We start from the raw sequence: 15,992 nt of genomic DNA, 5'->3' as shown, positions 1-15,992 counted from the left end.
GTTGTTATATATTCTACGGCCGTAATATCACCTTGCACTTTTCTTGTAGACTGCGTATGATTTTTCTCCAACGCATTAAAACATTAAAATAGGCTTAATGAACCTCTATGTAATGTAGCCTATGAGAGAACAACTCCTCTGTTTAATAAGAACAGTGTTGCCATCTAGTGCAGATCCCGTGTAACTACTCAAAAACTTGTAGGCCTAAGTAAATAGGCCTAATTGAATAGCGACCTGCAATATTTGCAATGAAAGAACAAACACAAGTAGGTTTAAAGGTTATAATCCAACTTGTGTATTACTCTAAATAGGAGGAACATATTAGTTCAAATGAAACTGTATTGTAAGGCCTATATAATATTTTTAAAAGATTTAGTTAGCACCTAATCATCATTATGAAGAATGTAAAAAGAAAAGTGTAATTATCTTAGATAAGACACAGTAGTAGCAATCAGACATTTTAAACTTTACACAGTTTTATTACGTGATTTGTAATCTCTAGTAGTTTCATTATTTCTTTATAATGGTCACATTACAAATCATTCTTTTCTTTTTTTGTTTTTTTTAACAAAGGTTATTTGGACCATTTGTTCAGTACAGTTTTGTTTATTGTTCATCAGTGACCTCTATCACATAACAGTTTTATAGAAAAGGCAAGATCTACAGTATAGGCTAACAAAGTAATACTTGCAACCACTGTCTCCATAATAAACAACTCCACAATGCGTTGTGGTAGGTTGTGTTGCGGGTCTTTGAGTTGCAATAACTTTGTAAAACAGATTACAGCAGCCACCATGTAAAGGAACACTCCCATAAAACTAAACCCAGCCAGAAATCTATCAAAAGGCAGACAACACTGAGCTGCAAAGTCACCCAGAATCACCAATAGTGTTATTAGAGACATAGCCAGGCAGGTGGTATAGGAAGCTACAGACACCCAGAGTTGCCAGCCATGGATTTCACTGGGCATGTCATGAATGGCCTCCACAATCAGGGGAATCATCTGACACCCTCCCCACACTTGGACAGTCTTGAGCAGGCCAGGTTTGCTCCCCATGTACCCCCTTTGGTCATGTGTTTGGCGCTGAAGCATGCATGATTCAAATCCGTACCCCAAAAATGTGAGACAGGAAGTTACGGCAGCTGCTGTGGCGCGAGGTGTTGGTGTTTGGTTATCCATTATAAGCCATGGGTGAATTACAGCAGCACTTAAGGACATCAAGGCTCCCAGAACAGCGACAGTAACTGTAAAATTCTTCCATGATATTGGCAAGAGACTGTGGAATTGAATCGTGGTCAGAATATTGATGAATAGGGTGAGGGAGAAAAAGAAACACCAAATAAACATGCAAAAAGTCTTAAATGTCAGGAGGTGAGATGGGTTCTTGTTTAAATCCACTGAATCCAAAGAGGCAACCAGACTGAACGTGGTACAGGTAGAGAAGATTATCCATGTCCGGATCAAAAAGAATGGGCTAGTGAAATCTCGAGCTTCCAGTACTATTACAGGCATTGTTCTTTTAAAAAAAAAAAAAAAAAAAAAAAAAAAAAAAGTTTAAAATAGTCAGTGGCAAAAATCTTAACTTTCAGACAAATTAGTAAAAAATCCTGATGGCTATTCCTGATGTTGGATTGAAAAACATAGTCCAGGGATCTTCATAATAAATAATAAAAATAGAACAAAAACAGTATGTGTTTTGTTAACTTGTTCAATCTTATCTACAAATAGAAAAATAGAAACCTCAAGATCTCACCTTGTGGAATTTAGTTTGCATTACTACCAAAAACAAGTACCACCTACTTCCTTTCAGAGAGTGATGCTCTGTACTTTCAGTCTCTGCAAAGCAAGCTGCAAAGTACCGCAATAAAAAGCAAATGCAAATACAGTTTTTTTTTCCCAGCATTGTTTCTCATGACATTGAGTTCCTGTTTCTGCTGCCCCACCTGCAGTATAATCTGTTAAACTGAAGCCATGTGTGAGAGCAACATGATTCAACCAGCCATTTTTACATGGGGTATAAATTATGGCCCATAAAAAGAAACTGAATTCTTCAATGGAATAAAATGTGTAGTTTTTCACATGCAACTTCTGTGCTATTCAATATACTGTACATTAACTTTACCAACCCATCTGACCTCCTCATAATTGTGCTGTAAACATTCCTCTGACTACATATTCATATATATGGTGTAATAGATTCTTATTCACAGTTACTAAGCAATGTTTTATTGCGTTCAGTGGATAAATTACTCAATACAACATGTATGAATTATAACAAAAAATCACTGTGAAAAACTGTTAGATATGCTTTTAAGTCATAAATTATAGCTACTTCTGTTTTACGTTGTTTTGTATTTATTTACTTATTTACTTCCATAGCTAGGCTAGATGTTTCTGTGATGAACTGTTGCCACTTTGTGGTCCTCAACTAAACTACAAGGTAGAAAACTGCATTTACACGAGGTACACTGCATATCTAATGAAGGGTCAGTCACCTGCTTGTCTCTATGGAGATGGTATTGCTTGACTCAGAATGTTCTGTGGTATGGCTTTAAACTGACCATATTTAGTCATCATTTGGGATATTTTATTACTTTTTAAACTGTTGTAAGCACAACTTTTGTTTTACTGTTGGACTCTAAGATTTGCTTGGCAAATGTGAAGTGCATTATAAATAAATGTATTTTTTATTATTATAAGTTATATAACCAACTAATAATCACACATAGTTTTTAATTCAAAGTGCAGACATGTTCACTTCCTCACAATAAGTTGTCGGAAATGAGAGAAGTGTGATTTGTTGGCCATGTGTGGTGACAGATGCACATGCAATATGTAAATGAACGCTATGCTTTTGTGGGTCATAGTCGAACCACTGACCTCTCATCTTATAAGTGTATAATTCATTTGCAATAAACATAAATATTGCTTTGGGTACCACAATTATTAAATTATATCAGTGGTTCACAGATTTTACTCACAGAGTACATCTTACGAAATTGTTAAGCCTTCTGCGTACCACCAGATCTAGCCCAGGTTTAAAACAGACCAAAGTAGGAATATACTATCTTGAACTACATAATTGCTAAACTAGTTCTAAAGACCTTTAGTAAAATAGAACTTAAAGTGATTCTAAATACAGCAAATATTTGAATTTTGAAAATGAAGTGGAGTCTATGTACCTGAATGAGCTCATTGTCCACATTTTTACAAACACTAAATTACACAACATTTTGACAACAGATGTGAAATGTACTGCACTGTAACTTAAGAATGCATTTTATTAATTATTTTAAATATTGGGTGTTGGCCACATTTTTTATGACCTGACCTATATAAACTTCTTTTATTCTAAAACATTTTCTTCCTTAAAAATGATTATTAAAATGGGAAAGGTTATTTGGGCTTAAAAACTGTATTAGATCAAATAAGAGACAAAATGGGAAAAGAGAATACTGAAAGCATCTGGAGAATGACCCTTCATACATGTTTTAAATTGAAGGAGGAATTTCACTGGATTTTGAATGACATAAGCCAGTACTTAAATCAGTGAACAAACACTCTACCAACTGAGCTACTGTTGCCCTTGGACAAATGTTTCTTGGTCCTCAGGCTTCCAGGTGACTTGGCCCAAATTACCTTGCATCAATTAAAAATGAACTTTTTACTGCAGTTTTTTTGAAAATCTACCTTGATAAAGCTAATATTGAGTATTTAGTGTGTTGTTTTAAGGATCTTTGAAATATATGCATGTTTAACACATTAGACTGAGCCATGAGCCATCAGTCTTTATTCATTCTATTATTCTCTGTTTTGAGCACCAGTCTACGGCCCTTGATTGGCCCTCTGCTTGGTCTGTGTTTAGATATGTGTCCCTTGATGAAAAAAGTTTGGACACATCTGCCCTAAGCAAACATTACAAATGCAGAGGAGACCAGGATCTCACCCCAGCATACAGTTTGAGAAACACTGTTATAATGAATATGGTCCCTAACTTCCTAATAGATCATTATACAAGACACAGTGTGTACCCACATGTTGGCTGAACATGTTACATACAGGAAGTTAAAGACAACAATATAAAAAAAGTGTGACATTTCACACACTTGAAACTTTCACCTACATGGCAAATCAGTATATTTGGTCAGAGTTTGGTGCAAGAAGCAGAACTCACTGGTAGATGGCCAAGGTAAGTCGACAGCACAGTCCCTGGTGCTTTATAGAAACTTGAATGACTCTGTATTGGTCTTTGTGTCATTGTACACCTTCTTGTTAGTGTTTGGATGCTGTTGAAATGAAATTTATAAAGTTTTATTTTTTTGCAGATGGGGTGCACCTACTGGCTTCTGCTTCTGTTGGGCCTGTTAGCTCCTCTGTGTGAGCCATCCACAGTTCGCTATGGTCCTCCCAGTGAGTGCAGCCAGGCCCCCATGGTCCCTGGGTACAACTTGGGAGGAGAGGGCTTCAACATTGTCACCATGGAGCGTAAAGGCGCCTATGTCATTGACACAGACACCTGGGATTTGGGCAATGGCACTTGCAAACTCTACCCCAACAGCTTCATGGGAGGACAGATGCAGAAGGTCCCTGTGGCTGTGGTGGACTGGAGGGCGCTGTCTGAATGTCATTTGTCCGTCTCCAGTACTTCTTACGACTCGGTCGAAACCCTCGTCAATGATTCAACTTCTTCTGTGAGCAACAACTGGAAACTGGGACTGAATATCTCCATCCCTGTGGATCCATCTGTGGTGGTGTCCGTACGGAGGGGACTGGGCGGGTCCCACTCCAAAGTGGCAAAGTTTGCCATGCAGAAATCCAAACAAGATCGATACAACTTCTACCGACATTCTGTGTACTGCAGTACCTATCGGTAGGTCATACATTTACTAACTCATTTCTCAAATAAAACTACAGTCCCGTGGTTCCAAAAGTATTGGCAAGAGGAATGAAATCTTATACTTTTACTTGTTTTTATTGTACACATTCTATTATATTTATTTATTTTAGGCATATTTTTTAGCATTTCCGGTGTTTCCTCTGTAGGGGCCCTCTGCATCGGGAGTGGAGGTCGACTGTGGCTGCTGGGTCTGTCATGTGGGCTCCTGGTGGAGGGTTGATGCTTGGGCCTCAGGTGCCCGGGCTTCATCTCTCCCCTGGGCCCTGTGGTGGTTCCTGGTGGTGGTGGACGTCTCTCTGCTCCCGGTGGAGATGGCTCCTCTGATGGTGCTTTCTCAACTGGCTCGCCTGTATTCAGCCTCACATTTTACTATGTCTGGTTATGTATTTTAGCATGTTAGTGTGTGTGTTTGAGTTGTTTGATTGTGTGGGGTTGGGGATGTGGGGGTTGGGTTGGTGGGTGGGTGGAAATGTGGGACTGTTTTTAATCACTGTACAGCACTTTGTGTTGCATTTTGTATGAAAAGCGCTTTATAAATAAAGTCTGATTGATTGATTGATTGATGATAACTATAGTGAAGTAACTCACAGCAAAATTATGGCTCACTGTTACCTCACCCATATACACAGTATATATTATATTATATATTATAGTATAATTTCATCTTTGCATTTATTGTTTTCCAGATACAGAATGACACCAGCACCACCAGTGAGCAAACACTTTCAGTCAGAAGTGAACTCCCTTCCAGCATATTCTCCCCAATCTGCAAATCAGTATCGCAGAGTCATTGAAACGTACGGCACACATTATATCACACAGGTGTTTTTAGGAGGAGAGATTAAGGCCATCACTTCTGTCAGAACATGCCAGGCTAGTGTGAACGGTCTGACCGAATCTGAAGTTAGCAACTGTTTATCTGTAGAAGCTTCAGCCAATGTAGAGGGAATAGGAGGCTTCAACGCTATGGCGGAGCATTGTAAAGCTAAAAGCAAAGAATTAGGTCACGATTACAGTTTTAGCAAATCCTTTAGTGAACGTTTTACTGAGACCACAGGTGGGAGAATAGCCAAAGGCGCCACCTTGTTTACTAAATCTGATCCTACTGTATTTGACTCATGGCTCACTAGTTTGGGAACCTCCCCTGATGTGGTCAAGTACGATCTGAAGCCTCTACATACCATTCTGTCTGATAACCATAGGGCAAAAAATGGTATCAAGAAAGAAATTGAGACCTACATCAAGCAAAATGCTCTGTTTAAAAAATGCTCCGAGTCTTGCACAATTGGACACAAGTCAAGTCCGAGAGACCCTTGCACTTGTGTGTGCAATAGTAACCCAAATCTGCGCTCCAACTGCTGCCCCACTGGTTTAGGTAAGGCTACTCTCCGTGTCTACCGCCTCTACGCCAACGATTTGTACGGGGATGTGTGGAGTAAGACAGATGGTTCGGTCGAGGTGATCTTTGATGAACAGGTGAAACATACTGCAATTATTCATGAAAACAACAATCCAAAATGGAGTGAGAAATTTGAGTTTGGTGCAATCACTATCAACATGAAAAACAAGCTGCAGTTTAAAGTATATGACTATGATTCGTATTGGAATAGTGACCTGCTTGGGGAGTGCTCCGTAGATTTGCGTAGAGGTAAAGTGTCTGATACCTGTATGCTTAATCATGGAACCCTCTTCTTCTCCTATGAGGTGACTTGTGCACCCAGCCTTGGAGGAGAGCAGTGTCAGGAGTACATATCCTCCCCTCTCAGCTCCTCTGTGTCAAAGAGCTTCTACACCAGAAATGGGGTGCTTGGGAAAGATTTGGAGTAAAGTCTGCAAGGGTTAGATTGACTGAATGACCTTGACCACCAATGACCCAATATCTTAAATTTCTATTGCTCAAAAGCTTGTTTTTTCTATATGTAGAAATGTTTGGCTTATAGAAAGTGTGTATAGCACATTGAAGTTCACTTTATTTGTTCTACATCCATATCAGAACTATAGGATGTTGGTTGTGCATAAATGATATGTGCTAATGCAAATGCTTTCTGCTGTATTTGTCTTTCTTTCAATGATTTGTTCACTGTTTGATGATTTTGCCTTTTTATCTAATAAAGCATCCACAAAGACGTTTAAGGGAAGTGTGTAGTTCCTGATTCTCACCCCCTTGCTCCATCCCTTTATCAAACCCTGACCACTCTGCAGCTCCATTCCTGAGCTTGGCCCCCACCTCCAAACAGGTCATCTGTGTACGTCAGCCTGACAGTCTCCTGCTGCTTCTGCTTATCCACACCCCATTCCTTTCTCCTTTCCCTCTCCGAGAAGAGAAGAGGGGGATTTGCCTCATGCAGGGGCCTTGTTTAATGTGAAGCGCATGAGGAGGCAGCAAAGAAAAGCCAGAGGTGTTTGGGTTGAGTTGCGGTGGAGAGATGCTGGAGCCCACTAGAGGAGCAGCAGGTTTGTTTGGGGGAAGCCCTCACAGCCAAAAGAGGGATTAGTCTGGAGCAGGTTCCCATGAAACTGAGAGGGCGACTAGAGAGAACTTTTACAGGTCACACAAACTAAAGATGACAAAATGACAAAATTCATAACCGCACAAACAGGTTTTAGAAAGCGGGGACGGGACAACTAAAGGAACTATGAGAAGTGTAGTGAAGATGTAAGCTATTTAATGAGCAAACGGTTTGTTATTTGTCAAGTGATTAATGAACGATAAAACACTATGTAACTTTTCAGCAGGAGGGTCTTTTTCCTGCTCAATCCCATGGAGATGTTGTTTCTTTATCTGGAATGTTCCACAGTATAACAATAAGCATCTAAATCTGAAGCTGTGATGCCACTGGGCCTACAGGTCAGATCTGTGGAGAGGCGACCCCTCTCTGTTTTCAGGATTTTTAGAAACCTGAAAACATTTACTTGAATAATGCAAGATCATTCTCATGTCATACTGGGCATTCCAGGGAAAGCAATAATGTTTCTACAAAGACAAACAAGTAACAAAACGAGTCTTTACACCTATTCTCGTATCATCCCAAAGAGTACAGCAGGTGCAGACACCAAATGCTGTGTCTCATACAGGGATATTTATATTTGATGGAATGACACACAGAAGTCCTATGAAATTTACAGCAGATTCGTAATCAAACCTATAAGCTGCAACCATACTTCAAACATATCTTTATTTATATACAATGTTACTGTCTTTCATTGGGTAGATTGAACCAACTGAAAGATAAAATATACTTTAAAAACATTAAGAAAACTTTGATCAAGTTTAAATTTATTTTGAGTTAACCCCACAAGTTGCTACACACACTTTTGGGCCTTTTATGTGAACAAAAAGTAGAATTGCTGCCATCTGCTGGTGATATGTGGCAAAACGGTACAAAAAGTTGAAACAAGCTGACATGACATTCACTTAACAAAAAACAGATAGAAATAGAAAATAGTCAATGGTAATGAAACATATAAAGTCTTAAAAAAGGGGTTGGTCTGATATAGCCTTTACTATTACTAATATATTGCTTCCAGTTTTGAGCCTAGATTTAATTAACTTGCAATCTCCAGACAATCTCTCAGGATTTGAGCCCTGTGTCCCCTGTCCCAGTGGGTTTATCCAGTGATTTGTCATATTTCTATACAAGAAATGTCTCTGGTGTCCCTATTTTTGATCAATTTAATTCCTGCCAACAGTAAAGAGAGGCATAAATTCTCAAAAAAATGACCAAAACACAAAGAAAATGTGACTATACTGACTCACATGTTAGTCATGTTTTCCTTAAAATACGCACTCATGTCACAATTTATTTTTTATTTTTTTACCAACTACCATTAAACCGGGGATTCCCCAGTTTTTATTTTTATTTTGAAGTTCGTCAGCTTAGATCATTTTCTATCAGGACCAATAATTACAGCCTATTAATATTACTGCCCCCCAGGATGGCATCGCGTTAGAGCAGCTGCCATGGCGACCACCCCTCACACAGCGAGTGCATAGGCCCATTTGCAGAGAGTGTCCACTGAAACCTGGGAAAGTCTTTGATGTAGAACTACCCCAGTGCGGCCTGAACAACTGTGTACTGTCAACGCCTCCCTGTACACGCAAGGGGAGCTCAACTTAGCCTTGTGGCAAACATAGCACAGATTAGCATGCCATCAATGCTGCAAGCAAACATCTCGCGCAGCATTAGCACATGTTAAGTCAAGGGTGTATGCTAGGGCCAGCTGTCAAGTGGAGGGAATTCCTGGTGCTCCGCTCAAGGTCGCTCCCACCATTCAGACCTATGGGGCCTGGTCGCGGCTCCCAGGCTAAGTGTTAACGTGGTATCGCTAACAGTTTAACTTGGACGTCCTGGCATGTTTAAAAGAGGGTCTTAACTGGTGCGTTACATTCACGCAGTGGAGATGCAGAGCGGACCGTTCACCTGTCTCACAACGCAGCAGGAATCATAAAGAGGATGGAAAGATGGCAACCGGGGGGGCGCAGAGAAAATCCCAGTGCACTAAATTATACTGTGGAGGTGTAGGATAACATCTGCTACCATACTCTGTGACAATAAACAAGCGTGAATGTAAGCCTTAAAATGGTGCGACGCTTTACAAACAGATTGGGGGTATTATGCAAAATTTACTTTTTGGAGCTTCTACGATGTTGTTTCCTCGACCAAAAAACAGGATCCGCCACCTATTTTGACCTCCATTCATTATGACATGTATCTATTTACGACATGCCTTTTTTAAGATGTACCGATTTTCCAACACTTTTTAGTATCGCTTTTGAGAGTTACGATAGTCTACCCAAGCGCGTCTCTCGCTGCTCTTCGATGTTGTTAATCTCAACAACTATCAAGTCACACACAAAACCGACACACACACCTATGCACAGTACAGGCAGACCAACAGACATTTCCCTGCATGTCATAGGCTATCACATTAAAATTATTTATGTCGGAAAAGCGGAATGTTTGAAAAACAGTAAAGTGCCGCTACTCCGAAAATGAAAAAAAAAAAAAAAAAAAGTTGAAGTAGTGAGACACTTGAAAAATTGTAATGTTTATGTTTATGCCACTACTCCGACAATTAGACATCAATATCTAAATAGCAGCATGTCAGAATAGCAGCATGTAACCATCAAAAACATGCCTAAAGTGGATTTATATGTCATCCATGCATGTTTGAGTATTTTAGTGATCTCACCCAGGCCCTATTGCGAACTCTGCTTATGATTAGCTGTAAGATTTATCCAATGCTCAGCTCACAACCCTACACCATCCATGCTCCCTCACCATAATTCTCCAAAAATGTACAAAAGCGTGATACAAAGCAATACATTACAGCTTTACAAAACAATGAGTAATGAGCAGTAGTTTCATTAGCAGAACGCATGGTAATTGTAATGTGAGTGACTTTTAACTCAGAGTGTTAAAAGTGGAACTTATTCAACATGTTAATACATTGTTTTGTCTGTTTTTAGCATTTTCAAGACAATAAAAGGTAACATGGTCATCTAAATATGTTATGTGAAATCTCATAGACATAAAATAGCCCCTCTTTAACAATAGTACACCCATGGTAGAAAGGGTTTCAAATGTAGTCTTTTGGATAATGTTTTTAAATCAAGGTGTCTGGGCTGGCAACCGGAGACCATTTTTCAATCTGAAGGTACTGGTCTGAGTAGCTGTAATTATACTGCTATCCAGCCTTGAGGAAGAGTTATACCTCGAAACTTGCCTTAGACTTGTTTACTTGCAAGTTAAATGATGTGTCACATTATGTTTATTATTGCATTACATTATACCTATATTTACGTCTGCTTAAGTTGTAGGCCGAGGAAGCTGATTGCCGCTCCGTTGGGTAAGGAAAAAGTGCCCTCTGCATTTGACCCATCCTTCATTGACCCACCTATGTGATGAATTATTGCCTATTTTTCCTGTTTTAGGTTAAAGGTGCACTGTGCTAACCAGGCTGGAGCCACCTAGTGCCTCTGCTCAGTTTCATTTCTCTACAGCGACTAGGTCAGGAATCTGAATACAATAGATGGTTCTCAAAAACCCCCAAAGTGCAAGTTCGGGCACCAGCCAATCAGCGAAGAGCCATAAATTCTGTGTTAGCAACGATTCCCGAGATCAAGGATTTAAAACCAGAACAAAGAGAATGTTTGGTGAATTTTATCAAGGAGAAAGACGTTATTGCCCTTCTTCCTACGGGATTTGGGAAAAGCTTCAAATACCAGTTAGCCCTGTTAGCGGCACATTACATATGTCATGACCAAATAGCAGCGATTGGTTAAATGAAAAAATACCTCCCTCACCTTAGAGAGAACAAATTCTAATGCTGCGAGGTCAGACGGTTTCTACAAAGTGAAACCGGCTGATGAATCAGGCTAGCACTGTGCAACTTTTCACCTGCTTCTCTCCATGGAGTTATTGACTGGAATGCTCCAACGTGTGTATCACTATGGAGACAGCCGGCAACACCAGAGAGTCAGGTTGCATGTCTGATCTGTGGAGAGGCGAGCTCACTCACAGTCAATTTGTTATTGAGTAAGCACAAGATGGATACATTTAATACTATACCAGAACATTCCAGACAAAACTCTAACACCTCCATGGAAACACTTGGTGGACCCTCCTCATGAAAAGTTACATAGTTCATCTTGAAACCAAAGCTCCAAAATCCAACTAGACACAATGGTAAACATGAAAACTCTTTTTTCCACCCAAACTTTATTAAATAACTTCCAAATATCAGCATTGTCAGAATAAAATATTTAAACAAACACAAATAGCTGAGTAACACACACACACACACACAAATCAAAAATACATATATATATATATATATATAAAAAACAATTACCAGGTCACCTACTCACAATAGACATGTACCAGATTGAAAAGAGAGAGTGAGACAGGAATCAATCAAAGGCAAGAGTGAAAAACATCATTCTGGAACAGAGGGAAAATTAACTGACTCAACAAACTGAAAAAGAAATGGAACCACGTTTTCTTGAAAGTCTTCAATGACCCCCCAAGAGTACATCTTATTTTTTCCATGTTCACAAAATATTGAATTTCTCTAATCCAGGCATGGACTGTGGGTGGAGCAGGAGACTTCCATTTAAGAAGAATAAGGCGTCGTGCAATGAGGGTAACAAATGCAATGAATTTTTTATTTATTTTTTTTGATACTTTGGCATAGAGGGTTTAAGTATAACACCAAACAGAGCAGGAATTACAGAAACATGCAAACTCCACACATACATTCCCACCTGATCCGGGAATCAAACCCAAGACCTTCTTGTGTGTGAGGTGAGAGTGCCCGTTGTGGCTTGCAGACGGAGATATTGGGTGCAAAAGGCACTTAGCTGGCTTCATAAACATGACCAGAGGCAATTTATATGACAATATGCAGCAATGATGTTGGAAACACAGTCTTCCTGCTTGAATTTACACTTCATCTTTAGAACATACACATATTCCGTTGTTTCATGCACTCGTCCTCCTTTCTCTGTCAGTGTTCCGAGTCTGTACTCCCTGCTTGTTGCCCCCTCCCTTCCCTTTAATCCAGTGGCGGGATTTTCACTCGACAACTGATCAAAGCCATGTCGCGCGATGCCAGGTGCGCCTCCGACTTCAACTGTTGACAACCACCTCGCAATTCTTTCCCCCTTCCCTATGCCTATTCCTCCAAAAACCTACACAAAAGCCGGACTCACCGCTGCTCCTGTTTGAGTTTCTGTCTCTCTCACTCTCCTCCTCCTGTTATTATTTTTAACACTTTTTTCAGAAGAAGTAGAGATGTTATTCTTCTAAGGCCTTCTTTTTCTTTTGACGGCGTTGTGTGCGTTGTACCTCGGTTCCCACTCCCCCCTCGGCGCACGGTGTGGCGGCCATTTTTGAGGAGTTCTGTGACAGTAAATTACCGCGCTCTTGAGACAGTGGGCCAGCGGGAGACGAAGGAACAGAGAGGCGATGCACGGCAGGTTTTAGACTTTATTAAGGCTCTTGTCACCGGCGATGGGCACAACAACTCAGCACGGTGCAATGGTGGGTTTGTTTGTGTGTGTGTGGCAAAAAGGGAAAGATTTTTTCAACCTATAGGAGGTCCAGCATTGAAGTGAGATCCGAACTTTAATAGGTTTCTCATGTCTGAAAGGCCGGCGGTACTTGTTTAGAGAATGTCCTGGCGATATACCATCATATACCTGGACGACACAAGATATGTCTTCAAGAACTAAACACTACAGACTTCAAGGTGGTGGATGTTTTTATGAATAAACTTTGATAATAAAAGGCTACATTTAATGTTTGGGAGATTTTATGTTTAAAAAATGTAATAGAATTCAATCTCACCATGTACATATTCTCCAAATCTAGTATCTTTTTTATCCACTTTACTCTTGAAGTTGCCATGGGCGACTGTATTATTGTATGTATTATATGTTGTATTATTTTGCATGGGCTGCAGGTCTCCACAGTAAATTATATCTAGACCACAAAATAGTTTTAAAGCCTCCCAGAGAATCAATGCAGCACTGACTTGTTGGTGTGCATAAGCACTGAACATTTTACACAAATGAACCTACTTTATTTCATCTTTTAGCGGCAAAATTTTCAATTGAAATGAATGGAATTCCCACTTAACCAGAAGTTCCACCACAAAGAAAAGAAAAGTCACATTTATGGAAAAAGTGGGCGGGGCAAAATACGGGTCAATAGTAATGACTGTAATGCTGTATTAGATTCAAAATGTGTGTCATTATAAATCATTTAGCAGCATAAAACATTCAAAGATGCTAATTCTTAAAGGTATTTAACAAAACTCTACACTAAGATGCTCTGGAAGGTGCATTGGATTGACAGGATTGCATTAGTTATATGAATTGGGTCACCAATAGATGTTTAATGTCACACTGTGGAACATACTAGGTAAAGCAGTAACATCTTCATGGAGAGAAGCAATTCCCATAGTCCCCTGTACTCCTTCTTGCAGTGGCAACAAGTTTCTGGTTAAAGCCTCTGAAATATCATATTTAGCCCTTTGAAAGTACTGAGCATTTAAATCATATTTTAAATCATCAAATGAAAGTAGAAGCTAAATCTAAACATCGATCATTAGAGTCTGTGCAGTCTCCACATTGTTTGCCCTTTGACCTCATTTATGAAAAAATGTAAATAAACATGAATATAAGAGGATTCCTCACAGCATTTTCAATGTTCTGTTTGTGTGACAGGTGGCAAAGCTAGTCCCTGTCAGTCGGATGCCAGCTGTCCAGTCCCCCCCAGAAACATCCATCACCCACACCCCCTGGACTCCCGCTCTGTCCCTGTCCACCCGCACCCACTCATAACTCATGTCTTAACTGCCCTCTGTCAAATCACCACGGCAGAGTCCAGCTGTAGAAATATTGGAAAGTAACTATAAGACATACTTGTGTAAAAATATGCAGAGTACTTTAATAGGACTATGTACTAGAATACACTACAATGTACATTTTTATGCAGGTATGACATTACTGCAATAGGACAACAGATGCACAACAAAAACTTGGAACTAGGAACACACTTTTTTTTTTTCAGGTACAGTGAACAGTTCTGTAAATATTCCAGCCAATATTTGAAATGTATATAAATTCATTCTAAAATTTGAAAGCTTATAGAAAGCATAATTATATAGCTTATATTTCCCTGGAACTGGTACTGGTATAATAATAATACATGTTCTGGATTGTGGTTTTGGTCCTGCAAGTGTGCAAGGAAAAGTACACTTATTGTGAAATTGGACCTCTGCATTTGATCCATCCTTCAGTGTCTCTTTACTCTTCACTTGTCAGGAACAGTGGGATATTACATGTAGTAGAATCAACCCAAGACTCAAAGACCTAACCCAAAGAAGCCTATCCTGACTCCATACACCTTCATGACCTTTCAGAAAATGGCTTAAGACAAGATGCAAAACTGTCTCTCTGAATGACTCCAGGGTTATGAGTAGTTTCCCTTGACACCCGCCTCATTCAGGGTCAAAAACACAAAGCATAAAGTTGAAGGAATCCTGTTGTTCTTGGGAGCTGTGGCCTGTTTTTCCCCTTTGAAGAAGTGGTTAAGAGCACAAATCTGACAGGAAATTACCCGACTAAAAGAATATAACTCCAACACACCGAGCCGTAGCAACACTGATGATCACATTAAAGAAAATCAAGCAAAAATATTCCGCCAATTCCTTTCAAGTTGATATGAAAATGGATTGTTGCAAAAAAGAAAAAAGGGGTCCAAAGCAGTCTCTTCTGGCTGTTAAATTGGATGTGCATATGACAAATTTCAAAGGCTGTCAAAATAAAAAAGGGGGGAGAAGAAGAAAGGACAGGAAAAAAATACATTTACATCATAAATGCACAGGTTCCCTTTCAATAGGCCTCTTCAAAACTGTGTCAGGCTTTTAATGGTAGGGAAGTTCAAAGTGGCACTAGACTCCCACTGCTCACAGAGAGGAGCAGCTTGTGTCTGTGTGTGTGTGTCCATATGCGGTCACACAGCTAACGCTCCCTCTGTACTGTCTGTGGCAGGTCTTCAAACCCCAAACTATCTCACCATAAATGATATACTTAACCGCAGCTTCTGTTTTTGTAAGAATGTGTCAATATATATGCGTTTTTCACAGAATAGACATTTCTTTGAAGATGTCCTTTAGCAAAAGTTTGGGATAAGCAGACCGTTCAGTTGTGTTCAGTTGAAGAAAATGTAAACACAAAATACGCACAAATGGTAAAATCTGCAAGCAAAGGTAGTCCCGACCAAGGCCACCTCAAGATCTGATGGGCCCTCACTGCTCCTGAGAGGTTGTCCCAGTGACAATGAAGGATGGCTCAAATGCAGAGGATAAATTTCCCTACAGGACACTAAAGAAAAAAGAATTGACAATGCATTAGTTTATCTGAATACTTAGATATTATTGCAGCTATAGAACTACCTGATAATCAAACTGTTTTTTCAGAGGACCTACCGATTCCAAGAGTATAAAGTTCTATCCAAAGACTGTGTGCAGTAACTCTTTTGCCAGTACAGTTCTCAGTGATGGATAATTCATGCACAAAAGTTG

At 39.7% G+C, this 15,992-nt stretch overlaps 2 protein-coding genes across 2 annotated transcripts; one reads left to right on the top strand and one right to left on the bottom strand.

Annotated features, from left to right (window-relative positions):
* Window positions 1-465: 465 nt before the first annotated feature.
* Window positions 466-1,819, bottom strand: LOC129408858 (myeloid-associated differentiation marker-like). Its single transcript, XM_055153161.1, has one exon. It carries the CDS (start codon window positions 1,511-1,513, stop codon window positions 617-619), a length of 897 nt encoding a protein of 298 aa, XP_055009136.1. The 5' UTR covers window positions 1,514-1,819; the 3' UTR covers window positions 466-616.
* A 2,294-nt stretch (window positions 1,820-4,113) lies between these two features.
* On the top strand, window positions 4,114-7,025 carry LOC110173845 (perforin-1-like). The gene is made up of 3 exons (XM_055153160.1): window positions 4,114-4,190; window positions 4,327-4,871; window positions 5,585-7,025. Exons 1-3 carry the CDS (start codon window positions 4,182-4,184, stop codon window positions 6,723-6,725), a joined length of 1,695 nt encoding a protein of 564 aa, XP_055009135.1. The 5' UTR covers window positions 4,114-4,181; the 3' UTR covers window positions 6,726-7,025.
* The last annotated feature ends 8,967 nt before the right edge of the window (window positions 7,026-15,992 follow it).

Source organism: Boleophthalmus pectinirostris, unplaced genomic scaffold, assembly GCF_026225935.1.
Source record: "Boleophthalmus pectinirostris isolate CB_2022bp ecotype Guang Dong unplaced genomic scaffold, ASM2622593v1 HiC_scaffold_1730, whole genome shotgun sequence".
NCBI classification, from domain to species: domain Eukaryota; kingdom Metazoa; phylum Chordata; class Actinopteri; order Gobiiformes; family Gobiidae; genus Boleophthalmus; species Boleophthalmus pectinirostris.
Note: the sequence above shows the minus strand (reverse complement) of the source record. Positions and strands in the feature narration are given on the sequence as shown.